At 53.6% G+C, this 13,627-nt stretch overlaps 1 protein-coding gene across 1 annotated transcript in view; it reads right to left on the reverse strand.

The window, feature by feature from the left end:
• The window catches only part of frem2a (FRAS1 related extracellular matrix 2a), a 56,621-nt gene that overhangs the window by 5,936 nt on the left and 37,058 nt on the right, over positions 1–13,627 (reverse strand). The window contains exons 5-15 of the mRNA XM_067229057.1: positions 12,969–13,094; positions 12,359–12,610; positions 7,552–7,701; positions 7,030–7,239; positions 6,568–6,765; positions 6,286–6,450; positions 5,957–6,139; positions 5,339–5,628; positions 3,416–3,719; positions 3,006–3,137; positions 1,378–1,709 (exon numbers count right to left, since the gene is read on the reverse strand). Coding sequence (XP_067085158.1) covers positions 1,378–1,709; positions 3,006–3,137; positions 3,416–3,719; positions 5,339–5,628; positions 5,957–6,139; positions 6,286–6,450; positions 6,568–6,765; positions 7,030–7,239; positions 7,552–7,701; positions 12,359–12,610; positions 12,969–13,094 — 2,342 coding nt within the window. The remainder of the gene's footprint in view (positions 1–1,377; positions 1,710–3,005; positions 3,138–3,415; positions 3,720–5,338; positions 5,629–5,956; positions 6,140–6,285; positions 6,451–6,567; positions 6,766–7,029; positions 7,240–7,551; positions 7,702–12,358; positions 12,611–12,968; positions 13,095–13,627) is intronic.

Here is a 13,627-nt window from a genome sequence, read left to right on the forward strand (position 1 = left end):
TCCAGCCTCATCCCAGCGTGACACAGACGGCTGCGTGGTCGGGTGTCCGCACCACACCGTCAAAAACACCTCGTATCTCAGGGGTCAGATGGCTGAGCGGTTAGGGAGTCGGGCTATTAATCAGAAGGTTGCCAGTTCGATTCCTGGCTGTGCCAAATGACGTTGTGTCCTTGGGCAAGGCACTTCACCCTGCTTGCCTCGGGGAGAATGTCCCTGTACTTACTGTAAGTGGCTCTGGATAAGAGCGCCTGCTAAATGACTAAATGTATCCGCACCGACACTTCTCCGGGGGAAGAGGCGGACACGTTTCGACGCGCGTCTCACGAAAATCGGAATGCGCGCCGCACACCACAACGCTCTCAGCCTGTAAGACGCTAATGTTTCGGAAAAGAACGCGCGTCGATGTTTCTGGGGCTAGCGCAAGCTGAACATTCGGTCTGTGTCGGCCAGTTTTATAGCCCTTGAGAGCCGCCTTCACAGCTGGCAGCCGCGCCAGACCTTTAAAAGGGACGGGGATAATGTGTATCATCGCCACGGTGACGCTCGCCGCGGTGATGACTGATAGCTGCTGAGTGATTGACAGCTGGCCAGCCTGTTGTTTTTTACGGGCTGGTGGGTGTCATCGCTGTGACATGCTGGGATGAGGAGAGAGCAAACACTAACACAAAGACACGGGCAAACAGAGACACACACACACACACAAGCACACCGAGCCATTCAGGAACTCAGAGACACACACACACGTAAACCCATGGTCATACTGTGACATAGAATGGACAAACAAGACCAGACTCCACAAAGTCTGTCGGGTTTAGGGCAACGCTGAAAGGGTTGTCAGGTGGCTGAGCGGTGAGGGAAGCGGGCTAGTAATATGAAGGTTGCCAGTTCGATTCCCAGCCGTGTCAAATGACGTGTCCTTGGGCAAGGCACTTCACACTACTTGCCTCGGGGGAATGTCCCTGTACTTACTGTAAGTCGCTCTGGATAAGAGCGTCTGCTAAATGACTAAATGTAATGTAATGTAAAACAACCAAATATCCACAGGAGGACAAATACACACGTAAACACTGCCAGAGACACACACACAAGGAGGTCACACACACGCACACAGGCACTCACACCGACACACACACACTCAGGTACGCACTCACACCGACACACAAACACCAACACACACACACTCAGGTACGCACTCTCACCGACACACACAAACACCAACACACACACACTCAGGTACGCACTCACACCGACACACAAACACCAACACACACACACTCAGGTACGCACTCTCACCGACACACACAAACACCAATACAAAATGCACCACACACACTCAGGTACGCACACACACACTCAGACCGACACACACACGCTCACCTGTCCGTCCGTGCCGATGGTGCCTCCACAGTCCGTGAGCAGCTCGGACATGTCGTAGTAGCTGGTGAACTCCCACAGGCAGGCCTCCAGGTTCAGGTTCCTGTAGAAGCGCAGCGTGCTGTTGCCCCTCAAGGGGGCGCTGTGCTGGTAGGGCGAGGCGTCGCCCACGCTGTCAGGGTTGCGCGTGGCCGCCGTGATGAAGCCGTGGCCCGTGGTGACCTCGTTGTAGTCCAGGAGGTTGGAGCAGCGGTGGTTGCCCACGCGCGTGCCGTCCGGGCTGAGGGTCAGGTCGAAGTTGGAGAGAGGACGGGTGGAGATGACGGGCAGCATTCCTGCGGGGGAAAGGAACAGGAGTTAGGAGGGGAATGTCGGCCGACCACACACACGACTGACTTTTCTTTTATTATTATTTTTCTTAGAGCCGTAGCTAGCTTAAGACGGGTTTCTGGGGGGGGGGGGGTCAGTGTGTTTGTTTTGTACTTCTGTACTTCCCTAGACAAAGCCTGTTGAGGTGAGGTAAGCCGTAATTGCGGTCTGGGCTAGGATACGGGGGCGGGTTAGGATAGACAGATAGAGTTACGGCCCTCTGTTGTTCAGCGCTAGGATCATTCCGAGTGATGAGAGGATGAGGAGGGGCAGTGGATGGAGGAGAGAGTGAAGGGGGTAGAGAGAGAGAAGGGAAGAGGTCGAAGGAGAGGTTGGGAGGCAAAAAAAAGGAGAGAGGGTGAAGACAGGGTGGAGAGAGAGGATGGAGGAGAGTGAGACTAAGAGAAGAGAGAGAGTGAGACTTGCGAGTAAACAAAGGGGGGTGATAGAAATTGGGGGGGGGGGGTTGGTGGAAGAGAGAGTGAAGGAGAGAGAAAGAATAAGGGAACAGGAGAAGGCGGAGGAGAGAGTGGAGGGACTGTGGCGATCAAGTGAGGGAAAGTGCAGATGACAGGGAAGGAAAGAGAGTGAGAAAGAGAGAGAGAAAGAAAGAGGGGGTGGGGCAGGTGTGGGGGGTGGGGACCAGAAAGCGGGGGGCGAGAGACATCCGGGGGAGTGTGTGGGGGGGAGAGAGAGACGGAGAGAGAAAGACCAGTCAGGCAGAAGGAAGCTGATTAAAGACTAAGTATGTCCTAAGTACAGAATGCTGAGTAGTTGCTGAGCTCAAGGGTTTCCTAGGAGACGTGTCACGCCATATATGGCATGCCTGTTTCCCGTTGCATGTGTGCACCCGGTAGAATAAACACAATCAATGTCTCTTTAGCTACGCAAGTGCAACTCCATTCTATGTGAATCATTCTATTTCAAGGCACGGAAAATGTTATAGATTTTGGACACCAGGCCCTCAGACACCTGTCATCTTCTAGTAGATGGTTGGACAGCTGACAAGGCGAACAAGGTCTGTATATCCTTATAGTCCAAAATGGATTCATGGATTTAGGAATAAAACACAACTCAGTATTGTCCTACAGCAAACCGGTTCCAAGAGTGAAGCTAGTCGTAGGGATATTTCGCATTTTGGAAAGAAGCCCTAAATACAAATACAGCGTGTAGCTTCCGTAAGTAAGCCTACTAGATAAACACGACATGACGATTAGTGTTTCTGGGAGCTAAGCTAGGCTCGGTTTTCTAGCGAGTCTTACCGTCAATGTGTGGCATGGTGACGGTGAGCTTGATGAGGTTGGAGTGCGGGGAGTCGTCAGCGCCCGTGTAGCGCAGCTTGGCAGAGAAGGGCTCGGCTCCGACCGTGCCCGCCTTCCGAGGTTGGCACATCCCTGCAGGGGGCCCAGGGGACAGGGGCTTAGGGGGTGTTTGATTCGACACGAGACTCTGCTGAGAACTGGATTGTGACGGCTTAGTGTCTCGTTGTTTGACGTTGGGGCGTCTAACTAGACCCGGGTCACGTAGAGATCAACTACACAAAAGCGTGTCGACATACTATAGGTTGGATTTGCCTCAAAACCAAACATTTTCGAGCTCGACCCCGCAGTTCAACTGCGGTGGTCAATCGAATCAAACGCACCCAAACCTGCTAATCCCTGCCTGAGCTCACCTTCCTCCAGGCTAACGGTGGCTATGGGGCTGCTGAGCTCCAGGCCCTCGTTCCCGTCGGCGTTGACGGCCCGGGCGGCGCACTGGACCCGGGAGCCCGCCTGGAAGTACACCGAGTCCAGGGTGATCATCTTGGAGGAGGAGAAGAAGGTGTCGAAGTCCACCTCTCTCATGGGGCTGGTGACGCCGTCGGGGCCGGCGGGGGCGCTGACGAGCCAGCGGTAGCGCGTCAGCGTGTCGTTGATGTGCTCGCTCGCGCAGATGGAGCCCGTCTTGGAGTAGTCAGGATACTTGGAGTTACAGGCCTGGTGGGGGGGGGGGGGGATGGGTGTTAATGTTTTCGAGAGGGTGAGAGATGGAGGGAGGGCAGAGAGAGTGTGGGATATGGAAGAAAGAGGGTGGAGGGGAGAGGGAGAGAGAAGGGGAGAAAAAAAAGGGTTGAGAAGAAAGGAAAAAAAAGAGAGAGAGAACGAAAGGAGGGAAGGGAGAGAGAGAACGGCGAGGAGAACGATAAACACAATTTGCAAAAGGAAACAGCGCCGGCTTGGGTCAGGCACAGAGATGAAGGGTGAATTTCTAATGGCGCGCGCTCGCGCGTACACCGAGCGGTGGGAAAGGCACCGAAGCGTTGCTGTCGATATCTTGGCAAACACTTCTGTCCTCTCTGCCTGCCGCTGCACTCAGCACCTAAACTCTGACAAGACTTCCTCATCTCGTCTGGCACTAGGGCTCTCAGCGGAAACACACACACACAGTGGACACACACACACACACACGGATGGGGCTCAAAACCATTCAACTGAGAAACCAAGGACTTAACACATCAGGGAAATCCATTTACCTGTCTCCCCCAGTCAGGGATGAGATCTCTTTAGTAGAGGAAGGGAGGCATGAGAGAGGTGACACTCAAACCTGTTCACCTGTTAATCTGGGGCCCGGGGCCTGAATGAACACACACACACACACACACACACATCAGGGTGGTCCAGCACAAAGAGTCCTGAAGGGTCTGATTTGCGTGGAAGAATACCTCGGTTCGTCCAGACCTTGCGGAACGCGAGAAGATTCGACTCTTTCACGCCTTGTGGAACATTACAACGTTCTGCTCTCCCTGGTCTTGCGGAACATGAGAACGTTCTGCTTGTTCGGGCCTCGTGGAACACTTGGGTCTTTTGCTGTACCAGGCATTGTGTGGAAACTGGAACATTCAGATCCGACAAGCGTTGTGGATCTCTGGAACATTCAGCACTTAAACAACCCTATTTCTGGTTTTTACATTATATTTACAATTTCCCTGGCTGACAAACCAAAGAAACTGTTTTTAGACTAAAGTGTTTCTACATTTTAGATTTTGTTCTCTGGCAAGCAATGACTGAGGTGAGGTGAGGAGGCGAGCAGTTTGTTACAGAACCTCCCACAGAGCAAACAGGACTTCAAGCTGCCCACCACTAGAAACAGTTGGCGCCTTCGTAATCCACCATTGTCGGAAGTATCCATGGTTACCGTGATCCTGATAAAAATCTATGGAGGTGACGTTGATGTGATTGAAGGTTTTGTGTTGCAAGGCAAGGAAACTTTCAGTTGTATTTTGGTCTGTTCCCATCTATTCGTTTTTTCCCCCTCTTCTGTTCATTTCTGTTCTACTCTATTCTGTTCAAGTCCACTCTGTTCTATCCTATTCCATTCTTTTACATTTCACTCTTTCAATCTAATCTGGTTCGGCCCAGTGGAACACTTCTCTTTCCATCTACACCCTCGAACACCTTCCCCCACACACACCTTCACCCCCCCCCCCCACACACACACCTTCACCCCCCTTACCCCCCCTCACCCCATCACACACACCTTCACCCCCCTTACCCCCCCCCCCCCCGCCCCCTCACACACCCCCCTACACCCCCACACCCCCCCCCCCCCCACTCACGGTGACACAGATGACGGGGTACCCGGCGGGGGGGTGGAGGCCGTCGGCGGAGCGCCCCGCGTCGTCGTAGCGCAGCAGCGACGCCACGCGGGGTGGGGACGGGAAGGTGACGTCGGCCACGCTGTCGGCCTCCTCGATGTACACGATGGCCTTGGCCGCCTGCGTCTCCGCCACCATGTGCTCGTCCGGCTTCAGGTGGACGGTGAAGGCCTCCCTCATCTCCCGGACGCCGTCGAAGAGCACCTCCACCTCCACCACGTGCTCCTGGTCCCCCTGCTTGAACTCCACATCTACACACACACACACACACACACACAGTACATAGTACTGACACACATCACCGCTGAGCAACAATGAGGCACATCCATCCTGTCTCTCCCAGTGTGTCTCCAGGTGTCATTTAGCAGACGCTCTTATCCAGAGCGACTTACAGTAAGTACAGGGACATTCCCCCCCCCCCCCGAGGCAAGCAGGGTGAAGTGCCTTGCCCAAAGGACACAACGTCATTTCGCACGGCCGGGAATCGGACCGGCAACCTTCAGATTACCAGCCCGATTCCCTAAGCGCTCAGCCACCTCTCTGAGGTGTGTATCTCCGGGAGTGGGGGGCGAGACCTACCCTGGGATATGGGGTGGTAGTCTTCCCCCGAGGTGGCCGAGCCGTCCTTGGTGTGGACCCTGACCAGCGACACCTTGGACGTGTCCCCCAGGCGCAGCACGGGCACGCGGACCACCGACACGCCGCCTGCCTGCCCGGGCTCGCTCACGCTGAACTTGATCTCGGCGAAGCGGATGATGGACTCTGAGGGAAGGGGGGAGAGAGAGGGTCGGCGATGGAGGAGAGAGGAAACCCCAAAAACTCGATTCGTAAGAGACACCTACAGGGAGATCCTCCACGTCGACTCTCCAAACCCTGCTACCCCCCCCCCCCCCCCCTCCCCCACTTACTGTCCGCCGTGTCCTTGATCTTGACGAGGGTCTCGTTCAGGCCCCCGACGGACGCCCCGTACGGCGTCGGGCCCCGGGGGGCCCCCAGCACCAGCCTCAGCTCCTCCTCCTCCTCGTAGAGGGAGTCGTCCACCAGCGACACCACGCACCGCTGCTCCACCTCCCCTGGGGAAACACGCACCAACGCACGCCATGACGGGGCCGTCCGAAGCCGGACGGGGTCGTCTGCGGCCCGTGTTGTGAGTGTGTGTGTTGGGTTGTGTGTGTGTGTGTGTGTGTTACCGGGTAGGAAGGTGATGAGCGAGGCGTCGGTGTTGGGGCGTTCGATGAAGTCGCGGGCGACCTCGGCGGAGCCCTGGCGGGTGTAGCAGCGCACGGTCGACTGCTGGGCCACGTCGCCGCTACGGCGGACGGACGCTACGATGCGCCCGTCGCTCTCCTCGCCGGTGTAGAGCGCCTCGCCGAACTGCACCTTGGGCACTGGCACGGAGGGGGAACGGACCAATCAGAAGGCAGGAGGATGTTTGGGGGGGGGGGGTAGGGGGGGGTTTGCAACCTTGTTCCTGGAGAGCTACCTGCCTGTTCCAACCACACTCCTTTGACCTGACTCAACACTAGTTACCTGATCAACCAGCCAATAATTCGAATCAGGTGTGCTAGATTAGCTCTCCAGGAACAGGGTTGGAGACCCCCTTTGCTCTAGACCGACGCCAGCGAAGGCTAGCGACCCACAGCCACACTCACAGTCGGACACGGAGTCGTTGATGAAGACCGTGGCCTTCCCGGGCTCTCCCAGGATGCCGTTCATGGGCATGCGGAGGACCAGCTCGAACGCCTCGCTGCCCTCCAGCTGTGGCTTGCCCAGGTCGTCCAAGATGGTGACCTTGAAGGTCTGCATGCTGACGCCCGGGGCAAAGTCCAGGTTAGCGCTGATCCCCACGTAGTCAAGACCAGCTGGAGACCGAGAGAGAGAGCAAGGGAGAGAGACCGAGGGAGAGAGACCAAGAGAAAGAGAGACCAAGAGAGAAAGAGACCAAGAGAGAGAGAGACCGAGAGAGAGAGAGACCAAAAGAGAAAGAGACCAAGAGAGAGAGAGACCAAGAGAGAAACCGAGAGAGACAGAGAGAGAGAGAAGGATGGGAATCAGAACAGCATGTTTACATAACGTTGCCTAAATTCCCTGAACCTAACCCACACAGGGTAAGCCCCACACACACACACAACCCCACGGTAACCCTCCGGCCAGCCGGCGAGGCGTGATCCTACCCTCTGCGGAGACGGGCTCCGTCTTGCGGGAGCGCACGGTGACGGAGGCGGGCTTGGAGAGGTCGGTCCCCGTCCTCCACACCCTCACCTCCACCTGGCCGTCACTCTCGTCCACGCGGTACTCCGCCTCGCCGAAGTAGAAGACCGGAGCTGGGAGAGGAGGGGAGGAAGGGAGAGAGGAGATGAGGGGAGGGGAGAGGGAGGAGGGGAGAGAGGAGAGGAGAGGAGGGAGAGGGGAGGGGAGAGGGAGGAGAAGAGAGGAGTGGAGAGGAGAGGGGAGGGAGGGGAGGAGAGGAAGTGAGAGGAGAGGAGAGAAGAGGAAGAGAGGAGGAGTGGAAGGGAGGAAGGGAGGGGAGAGGAGGAGAGGAAGGGAGGGGAGAAAGGAAAGGAGAGGAAGGGAGAGGAGAGAAGTGGAGTCATTATCTTAAGTGACTCCGGCGCCTGCACTGATTTCAGTCATTAAGGAGGCGTCCAGTTAGAATGATATCACTTAAAGTTGAAGATAATGAGGTACGACAGACTAAAGCAGAGTCGGAAGGGATTTCTTACACCTCATTAACGGCATGGCAGGGACTGAAAAAAAACCAACAACTTTATTCTACATGTCATCAATATTAGTGCACCTCCAGTTTAATCTCTACAGAAACAAGGTGTGTACGTGTGTGTGTGTGAAAGTGTGTGTGTGTGTGTGGGGTAACCTGTCAGCGAGCCCTCATGATCTGATATGGTTCATTTTGCAAGAGGAGATCAGTGGGCTTCAAAGAGCCCTGGGCTATTAGCCAAGAGTTCAACCTGCAGGGGGGTCGGGAGCTTTCGACCTTGCGTGGCCTCTGACTCCACCCCCCAGGGGTCACCACGGAAACTCAAAAACAGGATCCTGTTTGGGTTTCGCAAATTAGCGCGTGAGTGATGTGTGTGTATGTGAGAGAGAGTGAGTAACAGAGAGAGAGGAGAGAGAGAGAAAGAGAGATCCAAAGACACAGAGAGAGAGAGAGAGAGAGATCCAAAGACACAGAGAGAGAGAGAGAGAGAGAGAGAGAGAGAGAGAGAGATCCAAAGACACAGAGAGAGGAGAGAGAGAGAGAGAGAGGAGAGAGGAGAGAGGAGAGAGAGAGAAGAGAGAGAGGAGAGAGAGAGAGAGAAATCCAAAGACACAGTGAGGACCCCCTCTGTTCCTCAAAGCTTGCTGGAACTAGCACATTGTTTGTAGAGGCAAACATGCTGTCATTCATATGTCTCTTTGACAACTTCATAGAACATCTCTCTACCAGCATAGCAGACAAGAATAAACTTTAAGCCTCATCATTGTCACTGCCTACAGCCTCTTCAAGTCTGCTTCACTGGTCCTGATCCAGAAATAGAGTGATTTTGATCATCGTTTTTACTTACTTCACAGATCTCACTTTCACGTTCAGGGTTTTTAAGGTAAGTCAATAAATGAGACTTGAGAGGAATGATTTCATAGTCAAAGTAATTTAGAATCTGATATATGTGGTATCGGCATTGATGTTTTATTTCAAAAAGAAAATTGCTTGCATGAAAGAAGTGTGCTCACAGACTGACTTTGAACTTGTCAGACTAATGGTGCCTTTTTCAGTGCTGGAAAGTGTCATAGAAACGCAGCCAGCCAGGACCCCCACCCCCCCCCCCCTCCTCCACACACACACACCAATCTTGAGAAACAGCCACAGGCATAAAGGCCGATACTAAAACAGTCATTATGTCTGCAAGTGGAAGAAACAAACTCACCCCCCCCCCTCCTCCCCCGAAAAAAAGGCCTCCCCCGCCGCCTTCCCCTTTTGACTATTATCCTCCCTCCCCCCCCCCCCCCCCCTCTCTTCCGTCTTCCGAACACGTTCCTTTACATCCAGACAGGCCCCGGCAGCGAGGTGAGGGGGGAGGGGGTGGAGGGAGAGAGAGCGCCGACGTCCCCCGCACAACTCGACAGGTTCACCAGAGGGGAGGCTGACAGGTGGGGCGCCTCCGAGAGAGAGAGAGAGAGAGAGAGAGAGAGAGAGAGAGAGAGAGAGAGACAGAGAGAGACAGAGAGGAGAGAGAGAGAGAGAGAGACAGAGAGAGAGAGAGACAGAGAGAGAGAGAGAGAGACAGAGAGAGAGAGAGAGAGAGAGAGAGAGACAGACAGAGAGACAGAGAGAGAGAGAGAGAGAGAGAGAGAGAGAGAGAGACAGAGAGACAGAGAGAGAGAGAGAGACAGAGACAGAGAGAGAGAGATGAGAGAGAGAGAGAGAGACAGAGAGAGAGAGAGAGAGAGAGAGAGAGAGAGAGACAGACAGAGAGACAGAGAGAGAGAGAGAGAGAGAGAGAGAGACAGACAGAGAGACAGAGAGAGAGACAGCAGCACGATGTAGGCCGTGATCCGTGTCTGTGTCAACATCCCCATAAACATGCCCTGCGTGCCCCGACAGAGAGCCCGGGGGGGAGGAGGGGAGGTGAGAGCGGGGGATGATGGATGGATGAGCAGCACTTCCTCCCCCCCCCCCCCCCCCAGGGATGAGGTTCTGCCACGCGTAGGAGCGGCATGGGGGAAAACACAACGGGGTGTGTGTTTGTGTTTGTGTGTGTGTGGGGGGGTCAATTAAAGATGGACGTGTGACTTGGTTGGTGTTCATCCGCCCGGGGGTGGAGACAGATGCCCATTCCCAGCTGGCCATAACAAGCCCACCCTGCGAGAGCGTGTCAGCGACCCCTGATCGGAGACAGCAGGTGAAATCAAACAGTCCCAGACCCTTAATCACTCAACACCCACCCACCCCATCCACCCCCTCCCAACTCCCTGCAGCGGAAATGACCCCGGTCGACCACCACCCACCTCTCCCGTCCTACTTTAGGACTTAGATGGACAGAAAGCACTTCGAAATATCCCGTAAACAAAGCTGAGCATGTGGCTTCGAGTTTTGAACTGAGTTTGGGGAGCATGCACGGTTTATATTAAGACTTGGGTCGAGAGTGCGTATGCTCCTGTGTGGGTAAAGATGAAGAGAGTGTTGAGATAAACAGAGGAGGATGGAGAGAGACACGAAAGAGAGAGAGAGAGGGAGATAGAGAGAGGGTGGCAGAGAGAGAGGTAGGGTGGCAGAGAGAGAGAGAGAGAGAGAGAGAGAGAGAAGCTCTGACCACTTTTAGTCTGTAGCCTCAGGCAATGTTCTTAGAACAGAGCTATCACAGATGTTTAGCTTACCTTCTACTTTTGAACAAACACACACACACACACACACACACACACACACACACTGAAAACAACACAGAAATATAAGCCGAGACGGAAAGAGCCTGTAGTGTCTGTCGGCTAATTCACATTTCCAGAGAAGGATGGAAAAGCAGTTTGACGCTAAAACGCTTGAGCTCTTTCTTAATGTATTAGCATGTTTGGGTTGTGCTCGTCAGAGTCTGGCTTAGCTGAGCGAATGAGGCCGAGGAGGCACTGCGTTTATTGTTGCCACCGAGCAGGTATTAGTTTTCTGTCAGACGGGATTAAATCAGCGAGGGAGCTAAAAATGACACGTCGTTCCAACTAGCGCCGCGTGAGTCAGGTTTTTCTCCCGTCTTTGAACCTTGGTCTGTCGGCGAGGACAGTTTACCCATGATCCTAGGTGGATTCATCACACCTAGGATCATCACACACACTCTTTCCGCATCAATATATAGCTCGACATCCACAATGCATGCCTTCACATTTACTGGATACCAGAACACACACCCTGCCTTACCTGCAATTCATCTAGATGCTAGTGATTTATCATACACAGGGATCACATCTATCAAACGCTTGACAGGTTTATGAAAAAAGTCTCATCAAAGATGGGTCTCCGGTGTCTCAAATGTTTTCCCACGCTCAGCGTGATCCTTATCATCAGTTTGTTTACCGCTACCTTCGCTTTTCGGACGCTTCAACCACGAGCAGGTGATGGCGAGACACGCTTTCATAAGAACCAGCAAACGAGCAGGTTGACATTTAATAAGGTATTGTTGTCTCAGAGGAGCGGATTTATTTGTGCAGTCGATCGAGTAAATCAACGAGTGCTGAGCTGTGAGGCAACATGAAAGCCAGATCGTTGTGACAGCTTGCCTGCGTCGACAAGGCCTCGTAAACGAGCGTCTTTAGGCGTTGGTGTGTGTATGTGTGCGTGCGTTTTCCGGGACCGCGAGACAGAACTGTCTCCCTCCCTCTCCACACACTCACACACACACTCACACACACTCACACACACTCACACACACTCACACACACTCACACACACTCACATACACACACTCACACAGTTTCAACAACAAACCCTTTGAACTCCAAAGTAATTAATTTCCTCCCAATAAAGGCCACTGTGAGATTCCTCGCTGGCTTTTAATGTCGGTACATGGGTGCATTAAGAAGATATACATATATACACACACACACACATATATATATATATATATTATAATAAACACATTATTAATTAAGTGCCTTATTATTGGAGTCTTGTACTGCTTACAGTTTTGAAGAGTGTGCTCTCGTGTACTAACAATCAAAGGCCACAAAGCCTTTATCTCGAGGCCTTGGAGCAAGCTGGCAATCAGATGATCCACACAGAATAGGAAACAGGTCTGCCTGTCTGTCTGTCTCTCTTTGTGTCTGTCTGTCTGTGTGTATGTCTGTCTGTATGTCTGTCTGTGTGTCTGCCTGTCTGTCTTTGTGTCTGCCTGCCTGCCTGTCTGTCTACCTGTCTACCTGTCTGTCTGCCCGCCTGTCTGTCTGCCCGCCTGTCTGTCTGCCCGCCTGTCTGTCTGTCCCACAGTCCCGCGGTCTTACCATCGTCCAGGTCTGGCAGGATGTTGACCCGGGCGCTGGGGTGGCGAGCTCCCAGCCGCCCTCCGATGGGCAGGGAGAGCGTGACGTTGAAGCTCTCCTCTTCCTCGTACAGCGAGTCGTCGATGACGACCACGCGGCATGCCTTCTCCGTCTCGCCCTTGTCGAAGCGCAGGATGCTGCCGTGCTCCTCGGGGCGAGAGATGTAGTCCGAGTACGATAGGACGGTGGTGGGGATGGTCCCTGTGGCTGAGCCTATAGGAGAAGGGGAGAACAGAGGTAAAGGTGGGAAATGTAGTTTTGTGAACAGGACCCACGCCTTAGAATACTGTTGAAGTGTCACTGAGATAAAACTTTATTTACTTGTAATAACTTCATTTGACAGACACTTTTGTTTGAAACCACCGTGCATAGGTGAAGGCAAATGTATGCTGGCTAGGAGAGAGGTGAGAGAGCGGGGAAGGTGTGGCGAGGGAGGTGTGGTTCGAGGAGAGAGGTGAGAGAGCGGGGAAGGTGTGGCGAGGGAGGTGTGGTCGAGGAGAGAGGTGAGAGAGCGGGGAAGGTGTGGCGAGGGAGGTGTGGTCGAGGAGAGAGGTGGGGAGGCAGGGGGCACCTTGCTGGGTGTAGCAGACCACCATCAGCTCCTGGCTGGTGTCTCCACTCCTGTGGACGGGGATCATCTTCTCCCCCACGTCCTCCTCCACGGAGATGACCTGCTGGGGGAAGAACACCGTCGACTCTGGAGGGGAGGAGGGGAGAAGGGAGGGAGGAGAGAGGAGGAGGAGAGGGGTTAGGAGAGGAAGATTAGAAGGGTGAGAGAGCAGAGGAGGGTAGGAGTCGGGATGGGAGGATGTTAGGAGAGGAGGTGGATAGCAGAAAGGGAAGGATTAGGGAGGGGAAGGGAGGGGTGGAGAGGTAGTTAGACAATAGGGGAGGAAAGAAGTGAAGTGGAGGAGAGTAGGAAGATAAGTGCAAAAAAGACAGGAGCAGAGAGAAGGAGGACAGGAGGAGTAATGTTCAATTAGAGGGACACAGTAAACACTGGAGTACCTGAAACACAAATCAACCAATGTAGAAATATCCTTGTACTGCTGTTAAATCAAAATCAGAATCAGAATTTGGTTTATTCGCCATGTATGTTATACAAACACGGAATTTACTGTGGCAGGGAGGTGCAAAACAATATACGAATATTAAATTAAGTAAAAGTACAAAAGTTTAACTATTTCTAAGAACTAATCAATCTAAGAATACAACAATGTGCAACAACTA

The sequence above is a fragment of the Osmerus mordax genome, chromosome 25 (genome assembly GCF_038355195.1).
Source record: "Osmerus mordax isolate fOsmMor3 chromosome 25, fOsmMor3.pri, whole genome shotgun sequence".
NCBI classification, from domain to species: domain Eukaryota; kingdom Metazoa; phylum Chordata; class Actinopteri; order Osmeriformes; family Osmeridae; genus Osmerus; species Osmerus mordax.